Source organism: Zootoca vivipara, chromosome 6 (assembly GCF_965207765.1).
Source record: "Zootoca vivipara chromosome 6, rZooViv2.hap1.1, whole genome shotgun sequence".
In the NCBI taxonomy this organism is placed as follows: Eukaryota; Metazoa; Chordata; class Lepidosauria; order Squamata; family Lacertidae; genus Zootoca; species Zootoca vivipara.
This window is the reverse complement of record NC_142589.1, coordinates 62,458,169-62,473,395: the sequence shown is the minus strand read 5'-3', so window position 1 is coordinate 62,473,395 and position 15,227 is coordinate 62,458,169. Positions and strand designations below refer to the sequence as shown.

The 15,227-nt window shown below is 45.6% G+C and overlaps 1 protein-coding gene across 1 annotated transcript in view; it reads left to right on the top strand.

Annotated features, from left to right (window-relative positions):
* The first annotated feature begins 4,048 nt into the window (after window positions 1-4,048).
* SESN2 (sestrin 2) overlaps window positions 4,049-15,227 on the top strand; it is a 60,997-nt gene continuing 49,818 nt past the window's right edge. The window contains exon 1 of the mRNA XM_060275768.2: window positions 4,049-4,716. Within this exon, the coding sequence (XP_060131751.2) occupies window positions 4,312-4,716 (405 nt within the window). The 5' untranslated portion in view covers window positions 4,049-4,311. The remainder of the gene's footprint in view (window positions 4,717-15,227) is intronic.

Below are 15,227 nucleotides of genomic sequence, written 5' to 3'. Positions count from 1 at the left end.
TGAAGGTTTCTTGTTTGATATGTCTCCTTCAGCTATCATCACTTGCTTTAAAAAAAATAGGGTGGGGGGGATGACAGCTAGTCTCTCCGATTTTTAAAAATCCTACGAACATCGAGTCCTTGATCATTTTTCTTTTCCATGTAGAGAAGTTTCATGAGCTAAACTGGAATAACCCAAGTGAGGAAAAGAGTGAAGTTTTCTACAAAGCGACACAAAAAAATCTCAGACTTCCCCTAAATTTAAGTGCACAACATGAGAAATGCAGACCTTCCCCCCCCCCCACCATTGCCCCCACCATCTTCTTTAAAACGTTTCGTTGAGGAAGGCACATGGCATAACATAATTGTTCTCAAGAGTTCCCCTACTCTGTTTCATTGATTGCCACATGCAGACAGGGTAGGGAGTGAACAGAGCTCAAGTCGCATAGAGTGGTACCCAATGCAGTTATCATGTTTTAGTGTCAGGATTTACGCTTGCACAGTGGAACGGGTCTCCTCTCCTCCTGCCCCCATGTGCACCCTGTGCCCTCCCCACATCTGCTGTGGTGAACCCCCAGATCAGATTTAGGTGATGGGAGAGGGAGGAAATTCCATTGCACAAGCGTTAATCCTTGTGCACTAACTGAACAGGTTCCTTAGCAGAACATTGGATACAACCCATTACCAGAATATACCATATTTTTCCATGTATAAGACTAGGGTTTTTAAACCAAAAAATTAGGTTTAAACTTGGGGTTCGTCTTACACACGGGTAGTGCTGAGGGGTGTTTTCTTAATTTGAAGTCCCCCAAAATAGGGGCCGTTTTATACACAGAAAAATATGGTACAGTATATGTTCTTGCTTGTTTTATTTAGAAATATTTATAAACAGCTGAAACAGCTTTCTAAGCAGTGCACATAATAAAATTATAGATGGAACACAACTGAAACCCACGAAACTATTCACTTATTAAATTTATACCTCACGCTTCCCCCCAAAGGGTGTCGGAATAGGACTTGGGCGACCAGGATTCAAATCCCCACTTGGCCATGAAGCTCACTGGGCCCATCGCTACCTCTCAGCCTAACCCATGTCACAGGGTTGTTGGGTTTAAATGGGGAGAACCGTGGATACCACCTGAGCTCTTTGGAGAAAAAGGTGGGATATAAACACAATGAATAGTATTTGCTTTTATTAAATATATATCCAGATGTTCCTTCCAAAGGGCCCCAGGGTGTCAAACACATAACTGATATTACAATAAAATGAAACAATAGCATTTATGTTGTGCATTTTAGTTCTGAGATTACTCCGCCTATATTCTCCAAAGAGTCCTTAAAACAGCCCTGTAGAGTGGGCTGCTATGATGCTCGTGTCGGCAACAAATGTTAAAATGTGAGACAAACTTTTTTTCATTGTTTGGAAATGCTGAGATAAGTGAATAAATGTCAGCAGTCACCTAATTCAACTTTCAGCCATTCACAAAATTCATCTGGGTTTTCCAGCCAACCGGTTGCACAGGAGATGTAGATATTCATCGTAACAGCTGTTCCTGGCAATCATGCAGAGATGTAGGAGCTGTTTCCTAGACTACAGCAACTTGACAAGTCAGTGTGACCTTGGCGTGTACTATAGTTAGTTGGATTACAGGTAAAAGCATCTACTCTCCCAATTTGCAGATGCCGGGGTGCGGGGAGAAATTGGATAGTGCAAATGTGTGAATGATAAGAAGGCCTGATTCAATTTCCTTACTGCTCCAGATCCTAATTCAGCAAAAAACAGGCATGAGTGATGGCCAAACTAGACATGACACCATTCACCATTCAAACTAGACTTCACACTAAGTTAGCAATTTTGTGAATGGCTTTAAAATAGGTGCAGGCAGCTTAATTAAGATTGGGACTGCAGTGAAGATCCCACTGCCCTTTCAGCTTAGAATAGTCAGTTTCATTTGGATATCCACTTGGACATATGGACTTACAGTACTACTGTATTAGGTCAATCAATCTCTTATTACACTCAGTGACCAGTGTGGCCGGGGGGGGGGGGAGCTGCACATCTATATAGAATAATACCAAACTGAGCACAGAACCATTATAATAAAATTACTAGTTCCTGCATCATACGATAACCCGCCAGTCATAAAAAACAAAATGATAAGTTTGCTAAAAGTAGTCCCTGATGCGTTTTGCATGCAGCAAGCAGCACAATATTTAGCCCCCTTGGAAGGGATGGATGTGTTCTGACAATTTTTATGTTTAAGTCAGGATCAGTTGAATGCTTTTATTGTTCATATTAGGTGATTAAATCTTATCTGCCCTGGGCAGGGAAGACGAGCGGTAGTGCTGCTTGCCAGAATGCCCCCCTCTCACCAAACCTGGAGAGGGTAGCGTTGTTCCACAAGGCCTTGCTGCTCGTCTTTCCTTCTCCAAGGGTGGAGAAGGCCAGCAGCAATGCCTCGCACCAGAAGCAATGGGGTGGGCCGGGCGCCACCCCTTGTGCATCCACCACCCAAGGTAGCTGCTTCACCTGCCTTCTGAGTGGGCTGACTGGTCTTCCCTGCCCTCTTCCCCATGGTTCCATACAATTTATATCCATGCAGGTTCATTTTTTGGTTCGTCTGCCAGTGCTTTCTAAGCAGTGGGTGTTTTGTCCTGATCTCACCGCTTGAGGATGCATTAGCTTCATGTGACTTTCCTATACCCTTGCCCCCACCCATCCCTTTCAGGAGTGCTGTGACAAAGGCATGTAGTCCCTGTGGTCCTTACATCCTTACTGAGGTTGGGTATCACTTTCTTACAGCTAGTGATGCACCCATCAGCATGACCGTACGTACCATGTTCTCCCATAGTACTGATTTCACTGTGAACCACTGGCTCCTTTAGGGGAAAGTAAAGGGGTGGCAGTCAGTAACACCATTAAGGGGTGTGTGTGTGTCAAAACCTACGGCAGCTCCTGTCATGCGAAAGCAAAGGTAGCCATGTTGCTTTTCGTGTGACCTGAAAATACCAAATTTAGTCATTCAACAGCAGGATCCTAAACTGCAGGAGGACGATCTTAGTACAACCTAAAAACAACAACAGGTCTAAAAGTACCCAGTCTTTATTGACAATGAACAGTTGTCCTGATTTGCTTCTAGGGTGTTTAAATGTCTTCCTGTTAGTCATTTGTTCATCCCACACTTCTCCTACCTGGAAAAAGTCCATAGTTTTGTTGCACGAGGACAACAGAGGGCTTTTAATCGACTTTGTGCAAATCTATGTGGTTGAATCCCTCTTGCAAAATGCTGACAGCATGGACACAGGCACTCTAACTCTTCTTAACATGACTCTGGTCCTTTCCTCCCACTCAAATTCTTGTTTTTAATATTTGCAAAAAGATGCATGAATATTTTAATGAATTAGCACATAAATGCTCCCGAGTGTGCATTTCAAAAACAATAAAATTCACAAATTCCCGAATAAATGCCACCTTGTTTTGTTTGTAGTTTTTGTAGCTGTTATCTTACTGTATTGTGAAAAACAAACAAATAAGCCATCTGGGCACACAATTTGCCCCCCCCCCACACCAGTACACAATCCAGCCTTTCCCCCCATTCATAAATTTTCATCAAATGGGATTTCCATTTCAGAAATATTGTCCTTCCCTATCGCACAATCCCATACATAAGTACAGCCTGTGTGTCCAAATATAAGGCCTAAGCACATTTTGACGCAAGGCAGGACTGAGAGACAGAAGATATTTTTAATGTATATTTTTAAAAGGACTTGTTAGGAACCTTCAACTGTAACAGATTTATTGTAACATAAGTTCTTGTACCAAAATGTTAGTCTTTAAGGACCCCCAAGACTTCATATGTATTTGTGTGTTTGCTTTCACACAGCTTTGCCTCTGGAAAATAATGCATCTTGTAAATACCCCTTGATCAGGGCTTATCTCGCAGCTTCCAGGACATTCATTAACAAAGAAAACTACAGCTCCCAGAATGCACCAGGGCTCGTTGCTCTTAGCTACGGTCCCCTTTACCTGTCACGGCTTGCAACTCTGTACTTTCTCCGGCTGCAGAGACGACAGATTGCATCAGCCTGAGATGTTTTCTGCAGCCTTTTCCCACCCGAACGAAAGCAACATTAGGGGACTGGGCTCACCAAGGCTGGATTGCAGGCAGGCATGGTCCTCTCAAGCTTGGTGGGTGTGCCACTGCTACTAGTGATGTCTGTCTGCTCATGTGGCCTCGCCTTGCTGCAAGTGGATCTGAGAAACTTCCAGATGTAAAAGGCTGAAGGGAGAGAGAAACAGGATTGCAGAACAGGTACGCTTGATCTCAGAAAAATGACAAGCCAATGCATGGCTGAGGTCTGCGTTAATGCGCCAATCAGGGCTGAAGATCCACAGCCTCTCAGAGGTGCTCAACAAAGTGCCATCCAACAGGACCAGAGAAAACATCAGGCAGGGCCACAGGGCCACCTGGACTCTGGAAAGTGGGTTGGGCTCCATAGCCGAGGAGAAAAGGACCGGGGGAAAGCAATGGACACCTTGGCTCAGGCTCTGCTGAGTTCCATCGGCCATCAACCTTGCCCTTCCCGAAATGACCTGAAAAATGGACGCTCCTCATTGTCGTCAGAAGCAGCAGGGTTGGAGCTTCACCAGATCCTGGTGTTACTGCTCAGGCTCTCCAGAAGCTGCCCTTTCATTGAGGTCAGAGAGCGATGCTCACAAATACTAAAGGCTGCCCAGGTAAGATGCCAAGTCTAGGCAGGCTGGTTACAGGTTAAAGGCAGAATGACAGGACCACCTGTATTAAACGAGCTCACAGGAAACAACTTGTGTATATCATAGAATCGTAGAGTGGGAAGGGACCACTCTACGATTCTATGATACAAAATCATCATCATCATCATAAACTTTATTGCACTAGCCAAAGGCCATGGCATCATTCACAAAGGAAACAAACAGAAAAACAACAATAACCATAAAAACCATAAAAACATCAGGCACTGCAAATACAATAAACCACAGTTACCTAGAATTTGTTTGTTGCATACGATAAAATAGCAGGGGGTTCTCAGGTAGACTGTGCCAGTTTAAATGTCCAAATCACCTTTGCAATTGACCACTATTTTATCTAGTTCTTTTCTCCTGATCTTCTTAGCCGCCGACGCATATAGTGCTCCTTTATAAGTTACGAAGTCATCTAGTCCAACCCCCTGCAATGCAGGAAGCTTTTGCTCAACATTGAGCTCAAACACACGACCCTGAGATTAAGAGTCTCATGCTCTACCAAAATCCCTAGTGGAACAAGAGAAATGGCTCCAATGCAGGAGCTCTATCTCCCCGTTTGGGATGTTGTGTTGGGAATATGTGGATGTTCAGTGCCAACAGGTACTCTGCACATGATCAAGGGCACTCCCTTATTTGTTATTACTTCTAATGTGACAGGGTCACTAGGGTGGAACAGAAAATAGGTTTTCAGTCCTAGTTCAGAATTAAGGCCTAGCAAAATCTTCCATACCGTCCTACTGGCCTCAGCTGAGACATGTCACCATAGATGATAACATTCTATATTTTATAACAACTTATATTTGCAGGCAGCCATAAGGGCTAGAATTCTTTTCAAGATGTTGAACTGTGCCAGTACCATTCTGTGCGCTTGTACAATATGTGTGCAACCAATAAATCATATAACCATAAATGTAATAAAATTTAAGGGCTAGGGCAATAGAGAAACAACAGTCCCTGAATTTCAGATAAGGTTGTCTGTGACCAGGCCTGGAATAGTTTCTTCACTGTCCCCAAAATGAGAAGGAAGCAGCAAGTTCTTCCTATATATTTCCTGTGGAAGAGAGGCCCCAACTGCACTATGTATTTTTTAAAGTATTGTATGACTTCAAACAGTCATGAGTTCCTCCAAATAATTCTGGGAACTGTTGACCCCTATTCCCCTCACAGAGCTACAATTCCCAGTGTCCCCTGGGAAGAGGGATTGTTAAACAACTCTGGCAGTTGCAGCTTGAGGTGGAGTCTCCTAAGCAGACCCTCCAAGTGTCTCTATTTTCCAGTGAGACCCCTGGGTTTACAGAAGCTGTCCTGGTTTCTGATTTGATCCCGAAATGTCCTGCTTTTCCTTAAAAGTAAAGGGACCCCTGACCATTAGGTCCAGTTGTGACCGACTCTGGGGTTGCGGTGCTCATCTCGTGTTATTGGCCAAGGGAGCCAGCATACAGCTTCCAGGTCAGCATGACTAAGCCACGTCTGGCGAACCAGAGCAGCACACAGAAACACCGTTTACCTTCCCGCTGTAGCGGTACCTATTTATCTACTTGCACTTTGACATGCTTTTGAACTGCTAGGTTGGCAGGAGCTGGGACCGAGCAACAGGAGCTCACCCCGTTGCGGGGATTTGAACCGCTGACCTTCTGATCGGCAAGCCCTAGGCTCTGTAGTATAACCCACAGCCCCACCCACATCCCATTTTCCTTAGGGTATCGCTATTTTCATCAGAGAAGTGGTTGGAGGGTACAGAATACGGCGTCCCTAATTTCATCAGAGAAATGTTGGAGGGTATGCAACTCTTGGCACCCTTAGCAAACTACAGTTCCCAGGATTCTTTGGGCAAAGACAAGACTGTTTAAAGTGGCATGATCATGGGCGTAGTCAGGGGGTGGGGTGGGCAGCTCCCCCCCGCCAAATCAAGCAAATCAATAAAAATCATTAGCGTAGCCAATCAGTGGCAGGGAGGGGCAGCTGCATCCCCCCCCAATTTTTTTTTAATAAAAATCAATAAAAATACATACCTAACTGAGGTTCCGCACCCCAAAGAAAAGGTCTGCTCCCCTAACAAAAATCCTGGCTACACCCATGATGAAAAATACTTAACTAACTGACCTTGATGTTGGGAAAGATGGAGGGCACTAGGAGAAGGGGACGACAGAGGACGAGATGGTTGGACAGTGTTCTCGAAGCTACGAACATGAGTTTGACCAAACTGCGGGAGACAGTGAAAGACAGGAGTGCCTGGCGTGCTATGGTCCATGGGGTCACAAAGAGTCGGACACGACTGAACGACTAAACAACAACAACTGAGGTTCTGCCTCCCCCCTCCTAACATGAAGCTTGCCCCCCTAACACAAATTTGCAGGCACAGAATGAATCAAAATGCAAAATGCTCAAATAAGGGCTTGCTGTTAGTGATTGACGCTGCCAGTGAGTGCCTTTAATGTGACAAAACGGTTGTCCCTGCCCATCCAATGGCTTCTGGGTGGTGGGGGAAAGTGAGGACCTGTGCTGGTGAGCTGAAATTGGGCTCCCCAACCCTGGCAGAAGGCAATCAACCAAAGGGACAGGACTGGCTTGGTTAAAAATCAAGCATCAAAACATTGACTACCGCAAACAGAGTGAAAGCCTGCAGGAGCAAAACAGTCTTTACTAACGCAGCAAAGGAAGGGGCCAGCTGTCCTTCACGGTGCCAGGTGTTCCATTATCTAGGTGCATTTGCACGATGAAGGCCCTCTGTGTAACACAGAGATGTGTTTGCTGAAAACCTGCCCTTATTTTCATTTGTGAAATGTTGGAAGGTGTGATGAACACAAAAGGCCCCTCGCAGAGCAAATCCTGCCACTTCACATGAGGCTTGCAACTGCAGGGGGGTGTTTTGAACTGGAGTGCAACTACTGTACCTTTTTCAAGCGTATCTTAAACCAAAGGAGCAAACACTTCCATGGCTTTTAAATTAGCGGAAGACAGGGTGTTGCAAGAGAAACCAGCGCAGCAGGGCACATGTATTAAGTTTCTGCAACATACCATTGTGTATCCGACCATGCCATGATCTAGATTCAGGTAGGTAGCCGTGTTGATCTGACAACGCAGTCGAAATAAATAAAAAATTGTCCAGTAGCACCTTACGAGACCAACTAAGTTTACTCTGGGTATAAGCTTTCATGTGCATGCACACTTTTTATACTCAGAACAAACTTAGTTGGTCTCTAAGGTGCTACTGGACAATTTTTTATTTATTTTGACCATGATCTGACCATGATCCTTTGTTTCATATAATAGGATGTTACAAGCATGGCCCTATTTTTACACGGTCTGTATTTTTACCTTTGGCAATTGATTTAATGTATTTATATATACCACCACCCCACCTGCATTTCAACGTCATAACAACCCAGTGAGTTGTGAGGCAAAACTACATTAAAAAAACCCCACATGTTTATGTGAATAAATCTACTATTTAATGCTGGTGAATTTTCACAAGAACTTTAAAAATAAGATTAACTGATGTAGCAATGCGGAGGACAGAACATAAGAGTGGGAAAATGAGGAACTGAAAGCAACCGAAATTGACAGATTTTTCCCTCTCTATCCAGCTCTAACTCCCCCACCTGTAGAGAGAGGCCTTGCAGGTATCTTTATAGGAATCTTCCACAGAATGGGCAGAGGAGGAAGAGGGGAGTCCAGCAGGTGTGAGAGGTGTGGAAAAACCCACATGTTCCTTTTAGAAATCTCCCACTTGATTCCATTTTCCTTTCTGTTTGTGTTAGGAAGATGAAAGGCTGAGGGGTTCCAGCAAGTCTAGTTGCAAGAGCAGCCTTTCCTTTGCGAAGATCAAGGGAGTCTGGAATAGGGGTCTCCTAACAATTCTCAGCATCCTGAATAAATTACAGTTCCCAGGAAAAGCAGGACTGTTTAAAGGGGTTCGATACTGCTTTCGGAGTAGGCTGCAGATAGTGCTCATTCCAGCATGAAGGAGTGCGGTGGGGGGGGGGGGCAACAGAAAGAAATGCACTGTGAGAATTGAGGCTGCAGTCCTAACCCATTATTACCTGGGAGTAAGCCCTGTTGAATTCAATAGGATTTACTTCTGAGTAGACATGCTTAGGATTGCGCTGCAAATTGATTGTGCAGTTGGGGATATGAGGTTTAATAAGAATGCTAGGCTATTAGAAAGGAATAGACGGTAAATATGAATACTGTTCCATTTCAAATCTTTAAAAACATATATTGATAGTATGGTAGAAGTTTCCATTAGTCTCCAAAACCCCATTTATTGTAATCCAGTTTCCCCTCCCGCCCGCACTCTTCCTTTCTGGATGAGAGCCTGTCAACAGAGAAAAAATTAACTCTGGGTAAAATTGGAAAAGAAGTTATTCCATTAAATTCTCTCTCTGTCTCTCTTCTCATCAAGCTTTTGAATATATATTTTGATTTCCCAAGTGCCTTTGGGCAATCATGAATTTCTTTTCTATTTGCGCACTAATGGCAGGCCAGGTGTCTTAGATATTACTTCTGATTACAAAGGATATAATAATTTGATCTAGTCAAGCAAATATTGCAGATAGGAAGCTTCCCCCCCCCTTAGCATTTCTGGATTTCTAGTCCTCACCCCAACCCTTCTCCCCAAGTGCCATCAGGATTTCTGGAAAGTTCACACATATACTGGCATTTGGTTCCTGAAGGTGTCACCCACCGCAGCATGGTCAAGGTCTTTCCTGTTTTGTCCAGATTGGACTCCAAGCCTCCAAAGTGGTCCAGAAAATGGGAGAGAGGAAGAAAAGGCTAGCAGCACGCGTCTGGGCAGATGTGAGGCCCTTTCACAGAACTCCCTGAAGTGTAAAGTATTGTTGATTTTTCAGATTGCATCCTAATGAACTCTTCCTATATGGCAGTGGTTTTCAACCAGCATGCCGTGGCACCCTGGGGTGCCTTTAATGATGGTCAGGGGTGCCACAGGCAATACTGGCCTCCGTTCCTCTTTCCTTCCCTCCCTCCTCTGATGCCCTCTTGCATCTCTGCCTCCCAAAGGCTTGCACTGCTCTTTGTTGCAGCAGCCCTAGCTACAAGCTCCCCAGACGAATAGTGCCTCAGGGACTGGCCAGGGGGTGCTTCCCAGGCCCCTGTGGGGCAGTGTGAGGAGGCACTTCTCTTTGGGGCAGGGGGGGCAGCTCAGAGACCAGGGGCAGCTGCCCAGAGGACTCCCAGGGAGAGGGCAGAAGAGAGGAAGCTGAGGGAACACTACACAAGGGAGGGTGTTCGAAAAGGGGCGAGGGGCTGCCAGCTCTACAGGCAAGGGGTGACATAATTGGGCTTCTGAGCCCCACAAGGGTTCCCACAGAAAGGATGTAGTTGGTCAAGGGAGCCGTGGAACCAAAAGAGTTGAAAACCTCTGTTATATGGGATCATACAATTGGTGGCACATCTAGTTTTAGTAGGGATGGAGAACCTGTGGCCCTGCGATATCAAATGATATAAAATTTATATCAAAAGACAGGATTTCTGGAGAAAAGGACACAATTTCAGGTGCAGTTTTACAGCCAACCCCTCTTCACAGGAAACACTGGGAATCGTAGCTCTGTGAGGGGGACAGGTGGTACATAGCAGCTCACAGCGACCATAAGAAACTAGACTTCCCAGGATCCCTTAGGAAAAGCCATTGTCTGTTTCAAGAGGTATGATGCTGCTTTAAATGTACTGTATAGTGCAGATGAGGGCCTACGCCCTACTCTGAGCAAACCCATTAAAATCAATAGACATAAGGTAGTCGAGTTCATTAACTTCAGTTGGTCTACTCAGAGTAGGGCTTAGACCTATACCTTTGAAACACTATACCTTTAAAGCAGTATCATACCACTTTAGTCATGGTAGCCCTTAAAAACTGCTCTCTCCAAAATAGGACACATGGCTACCCTACAACGAAGCCTCGCCTTTAGTTATTATTTATTTCGTTTCTGAATCTCTTCCTGTGAAGTGTCCCAAAGTGATGGATAACATCACTTAGGTGCACGAGTATAGGTAAACCCTGCTCATATGGGATCCTGACTCTTTTGGGAGCAGGGTGTTCTTCCACTGCTGACCATGTTGCACGGCAACCTTTGTATGGAAGCATTTCCCCCTTAGGAGACTCTCTGAATCACCTTGGCAAACAAAGGCCTAATTCCCCCAAGATGTTTGATGCCATGCCGTTCCTTGGTTGCAAAACAGGAGTGGAGGATCCCCCGCAGTCGCAACAATGTCCAGATGAGGCCAATTTAAATCGGAGCAAACAAGAAGAGATTAAAGGCTCATTGGTGATCTGGAGTGCAATGGAGTAGGAAAAGTTGGGTTCTTTGAAAGGGAGCAGATGGGGAGATAGGGAACTTGCTTCGCTTGGATCTGCCTTAGAAGTGAGAGACGGGGGATATTCCTGGAGGCCACTGATGCTTGAGAGAAAGAGGGGTACACCAGTTGAAAAGGCCCTTAGGAAATCCCCTCCTCTACTGGTCTCCCCACCACCCAACCATAGCTACAGCAGGTAGTTATGCATCTCCATCTTAAATTCCCCACAGTGGGGTGTCAGATTATGCCAGTGCATCATAGTGCGGAACCAGAACCTGAGAGACCTGGGTTCACAATCCCCCCCTCCCTGCCATGAAACTCACTAGATGATCTTGGACCAGTCACTGTCTCTCAGCCTAGCCTACCTTACAGGGCTGTTTTTAGGACAAAATAGGGAGGGGGAGAACAATGTATGCTGCGTTGAGCTCCTTGGAGGAAAGATGGGATAGAAATGCAATAAACATGTACACACACATACAGATATTTTGAGGACCCACCTTATTTGTATGACTAAGTTATTTTAAACTGTTTTTAGTATTGCATATTAATGTTGCAACCTGCCCTGGGAACTTAAGGTGAACAGCGCATTAATAATAATATTAACTGGAGCAATTAAAGGGCATGTCAGGCAGGAACATATCATACTAGTGGTAAACATGTTGACCATGGCATGCATTTAATTATCAAGAGTGTTGAGATTGGCTCCTTTACCAATTATTGGTCAATGGAAGTGGAAGGTGTAGAATATCATTTGTATGAATAAGGAATGACTCCATAGTGATTTCTCAGTGGTGGGGGGAGGGGGGAGGTTTCCATTTGTGCTATTTTGCAACAGATATAGTTGGATAGAATTATCACCTCTGGGCCTCTCCAGACTTCCTTTTTATTGTGCATTTGTGATGATATGTGTTCATGATGGTATTAGGGCAGTTATACACAATCCTGCTTTCATAATACCATTTGTACCTGCAAAGGTTTTGGGGTGGCCATATTGCTTTGCTTTGAATCAGTGCATGTTCCATAGCTTCTTGCTGAATATCGTGCTGAAACTTTTCGTACCACCAGTGTTTCAGGGTGTTGTTACTGTTTGACCTGTTTTAGTCGCGCTAGAATGCAAGACTGCTGCTCCAGGTAGCAATAATGCAGTAACTTTGGGGAGGCATCGCAGAACAACTAACAAAATGGAACGATGTGTGTGGATGGTCCGGCATGAATCCACTCTGAATGACATGTTGGTGAATAAACCTGCAAATAGACAAATGACACCTGTCTAGAGGATTTCAAAGGCTTTTCCATGCAGAGATTAAGAACTGAATCTCTCTCTCCATACCCTCTATTGCGGGTTCTGAAGCAATCTTTGAGGATTCTGAGGTTGAGAGATGATCCCAAATGGGTTGATTTGGTGACAGATTTGTGGCATTTGATCTTACACCTTTCTGTAAAGAAAAGCAGCCCCAGTGCTAATTTCTCCTGCTTCTCCATCCTCAAAAGGCACAGCTGTCACTCAATCTGTCACTCTGAGGCTTGACACAGTCACATTTCCCTCTGCCTGGAGGTTAATGAACCTGGGAGGAGATGCTCTCCGTCCATCACTGGACTTTCCCTGAACTTATGGCCTTTTTGTAAGATGTGAATACAAAAAGGTTCCCTGATAGGTTCCCTAGAGGGTAGCTGGGTCTGTAAGAAGGACACAGTCTGGCAGCTGTTGGTGGTCTCTTTTGGGGGTTCCTCTGTCCTCTGCGTGGGGGAAGGAGCATTCATTTGTCTCCCATTAGGGTCAAACTGATCACCATATTTGGAGGAAAGAGCTACGGTAGCTGACTTGGCCCTCTCCATATGTCATTGGACTCCAACTCCCATCATCCCCAGCCAGCATGTGCAATGGTCAGTCAGGGATGATGGGAATTGTGGGCGGGCAAAATGGGGAGGGCAGCTCATTGGCCTTCCCTGGCAATAACATTTTCTTCCATATCAGTCTGCTCGTTCTCTAACATCAGCAGCCGAGCACCTCCTGGTAGTCCCTATACAGGATGAAGTATGTGATGTGGTTGTCCAGGAAAGGGCCTTTTCGGTGGTGGCTCCTTGTATATGAACCTCCCTTCTTACTGAGATGTGCCTCACCCAATCTCATGACCCATCTAGTCCAGCATCCTGAAAGCGGCTGACCAGATAACTCTGGGAATCCTGCAAGTTGGCAAGTTGGCGCAACAACACTCTGTCCCCTTGTGACCCCCAGCAATTGGCATGCAGAGGCGCAATGCCTCTGACAGTGGAAGCAGAACATAGCCTTGTCCTCTGGGAATTTGCCTAATCCTTTTTAAAAGCCATTAAAGTTGGAGGCCCTCGCTGCCTCCTGTGGCAGCGAGTTCCACAGTTTAACTATGCGCCTCAGCATGAAGAAGTACTTTCCTTTGTCCGTTAGTGTTATGAGAGATGGGAGGGAAACTTGTCTGCATCCACTCTCTCCATGCCATGCTCCATTTTATAATCTCCTCTCCTGCCGCCTCTTACTTGCCTTTTCCCTAAACTTTAAAGCCCCAAACGCTGTGACCTTTCCCCATAGGTGGAATTGCTTCATCTCCTTGATCAAGCGACCCCTCCACACATCTGGTGGCATGGGTCAGGCCCGTGAAAAGCTGGACGTGCCACCGCAAACGTCTTCTGTCTTTGAAACGTGGTTGCGGTCAACATTTTTGATGCAACAGCAGAATGCAGCAGGAGGATTAGAACCAGGACCATTGTCAAGCAGCAGTGGCTGGAGATAACACAATCTTCCTCGAGGAAACCCTTTGTTGAGCCACAGAGTTGTGCAATGGCGAATGCCGAAAAAAGAAGAAGACCCCAGCTCTTGCTTAGTTGTCTGCAGGCTGGTGGGCCTTTCCCCACTCCTGCAGCTAATAAAGTCAATATGGGATGTTAGGAGCCCTCTAGAGTTACAGCAGAAGCCTCGTCCTCCACGGCCCCCCTTTATTTGTAGTGTCATTTGCCCAGATTGGCTGAGGAACTGCCTGCCACCCGCCTCTCCTCTGCACCGCAAGGACCCATTCATTGGCTGCTCTGAGAAGCACTCTCACTCTCAGGCAAGGTGCAAAGGCACGGTCCTCTAATTGGTAGGCTTCCCTGATTCAAGCTGTTGCTGGGCAGAAGAGGGCGGGGGGGGGGGAATTGCAAAGAAAGACCTGGGATGTTTTGTTGCAGAGCATTTCTGTTTTCTGGACTTCGCCGCATGGAAGTCTTCAGATCAGACAGCAGAGATTGCTGTCTGGGGCCTGGTTTTAAAATAGCTTCTGGTTGGAATGAAGTAGAGCAGGGGTGTCAAACTCAAATTCATCAGGGGCCGCATCAGCAGTTTGGTCACCCTCAAAGGGCCGGTTGTATCTGTAGAACTATGTGTCCACTCTTTATTATCATAAATTATTGTCACTGCATTCAATTATTACTGTTTTTTGTAATAATGTAAGTAATAACTAGCTCTGAAAGCAGAAACATAGTCAGAATAATGGCAAGTATATATTCAAATGTACAATTATTGTACAATTTATTGAAAAATGATTTTTGGTAACTGCACTGGGTGGTGGAGGCTCGCTAGGGTTTCATGCAGGACCTTTGCAGAGTTACTAGTACCTGGAGATGCTGGGGTCCTTCTGCATGCAGGACAGATGTTCTGCCAGTGAGCCACCACCCTTCACCAAAGGGACTGGCTGAGGTTGACTCACTGGAGCTGCTCTCCTGGTTCCAGGGTTTAAGGGCCAGAAGTATAAAGCAGCATCCTATGTTTCTGAGGAGAGGGAGGGTAGGGAGGGAGGGAGGGAGGGAGGGAGGAAGGAAGGAAGGAAGGAAGGAAGGAAGGAAGGAAGGAAGGAAGGAAGAAAAGAGGGAGTGGGAGGGAGAGAGGAAGGAAGGAAAGAGGGGAGAGAAAGAAGAGTAGGAAATAAGGAAGGGAATAAAGAAGAAAAGAAAAAGAAAGAGGGAGAGAAGACGGAAAGGGAGAAAGAAGGAAGGAAGTAGAGGGAAAGAAAGAATAAGAATGAGGGAGAGGAAGAAAGATGGGAAGGACGGAAGGAAGGAAGGAAGGAAGGAAGGAAGGAAGGAAGGAAGGAAGGAAGGAAGGAAGGAAGGAAGGAAGGAAGGAAGGAAAGAGGGAGCAGGAGGGA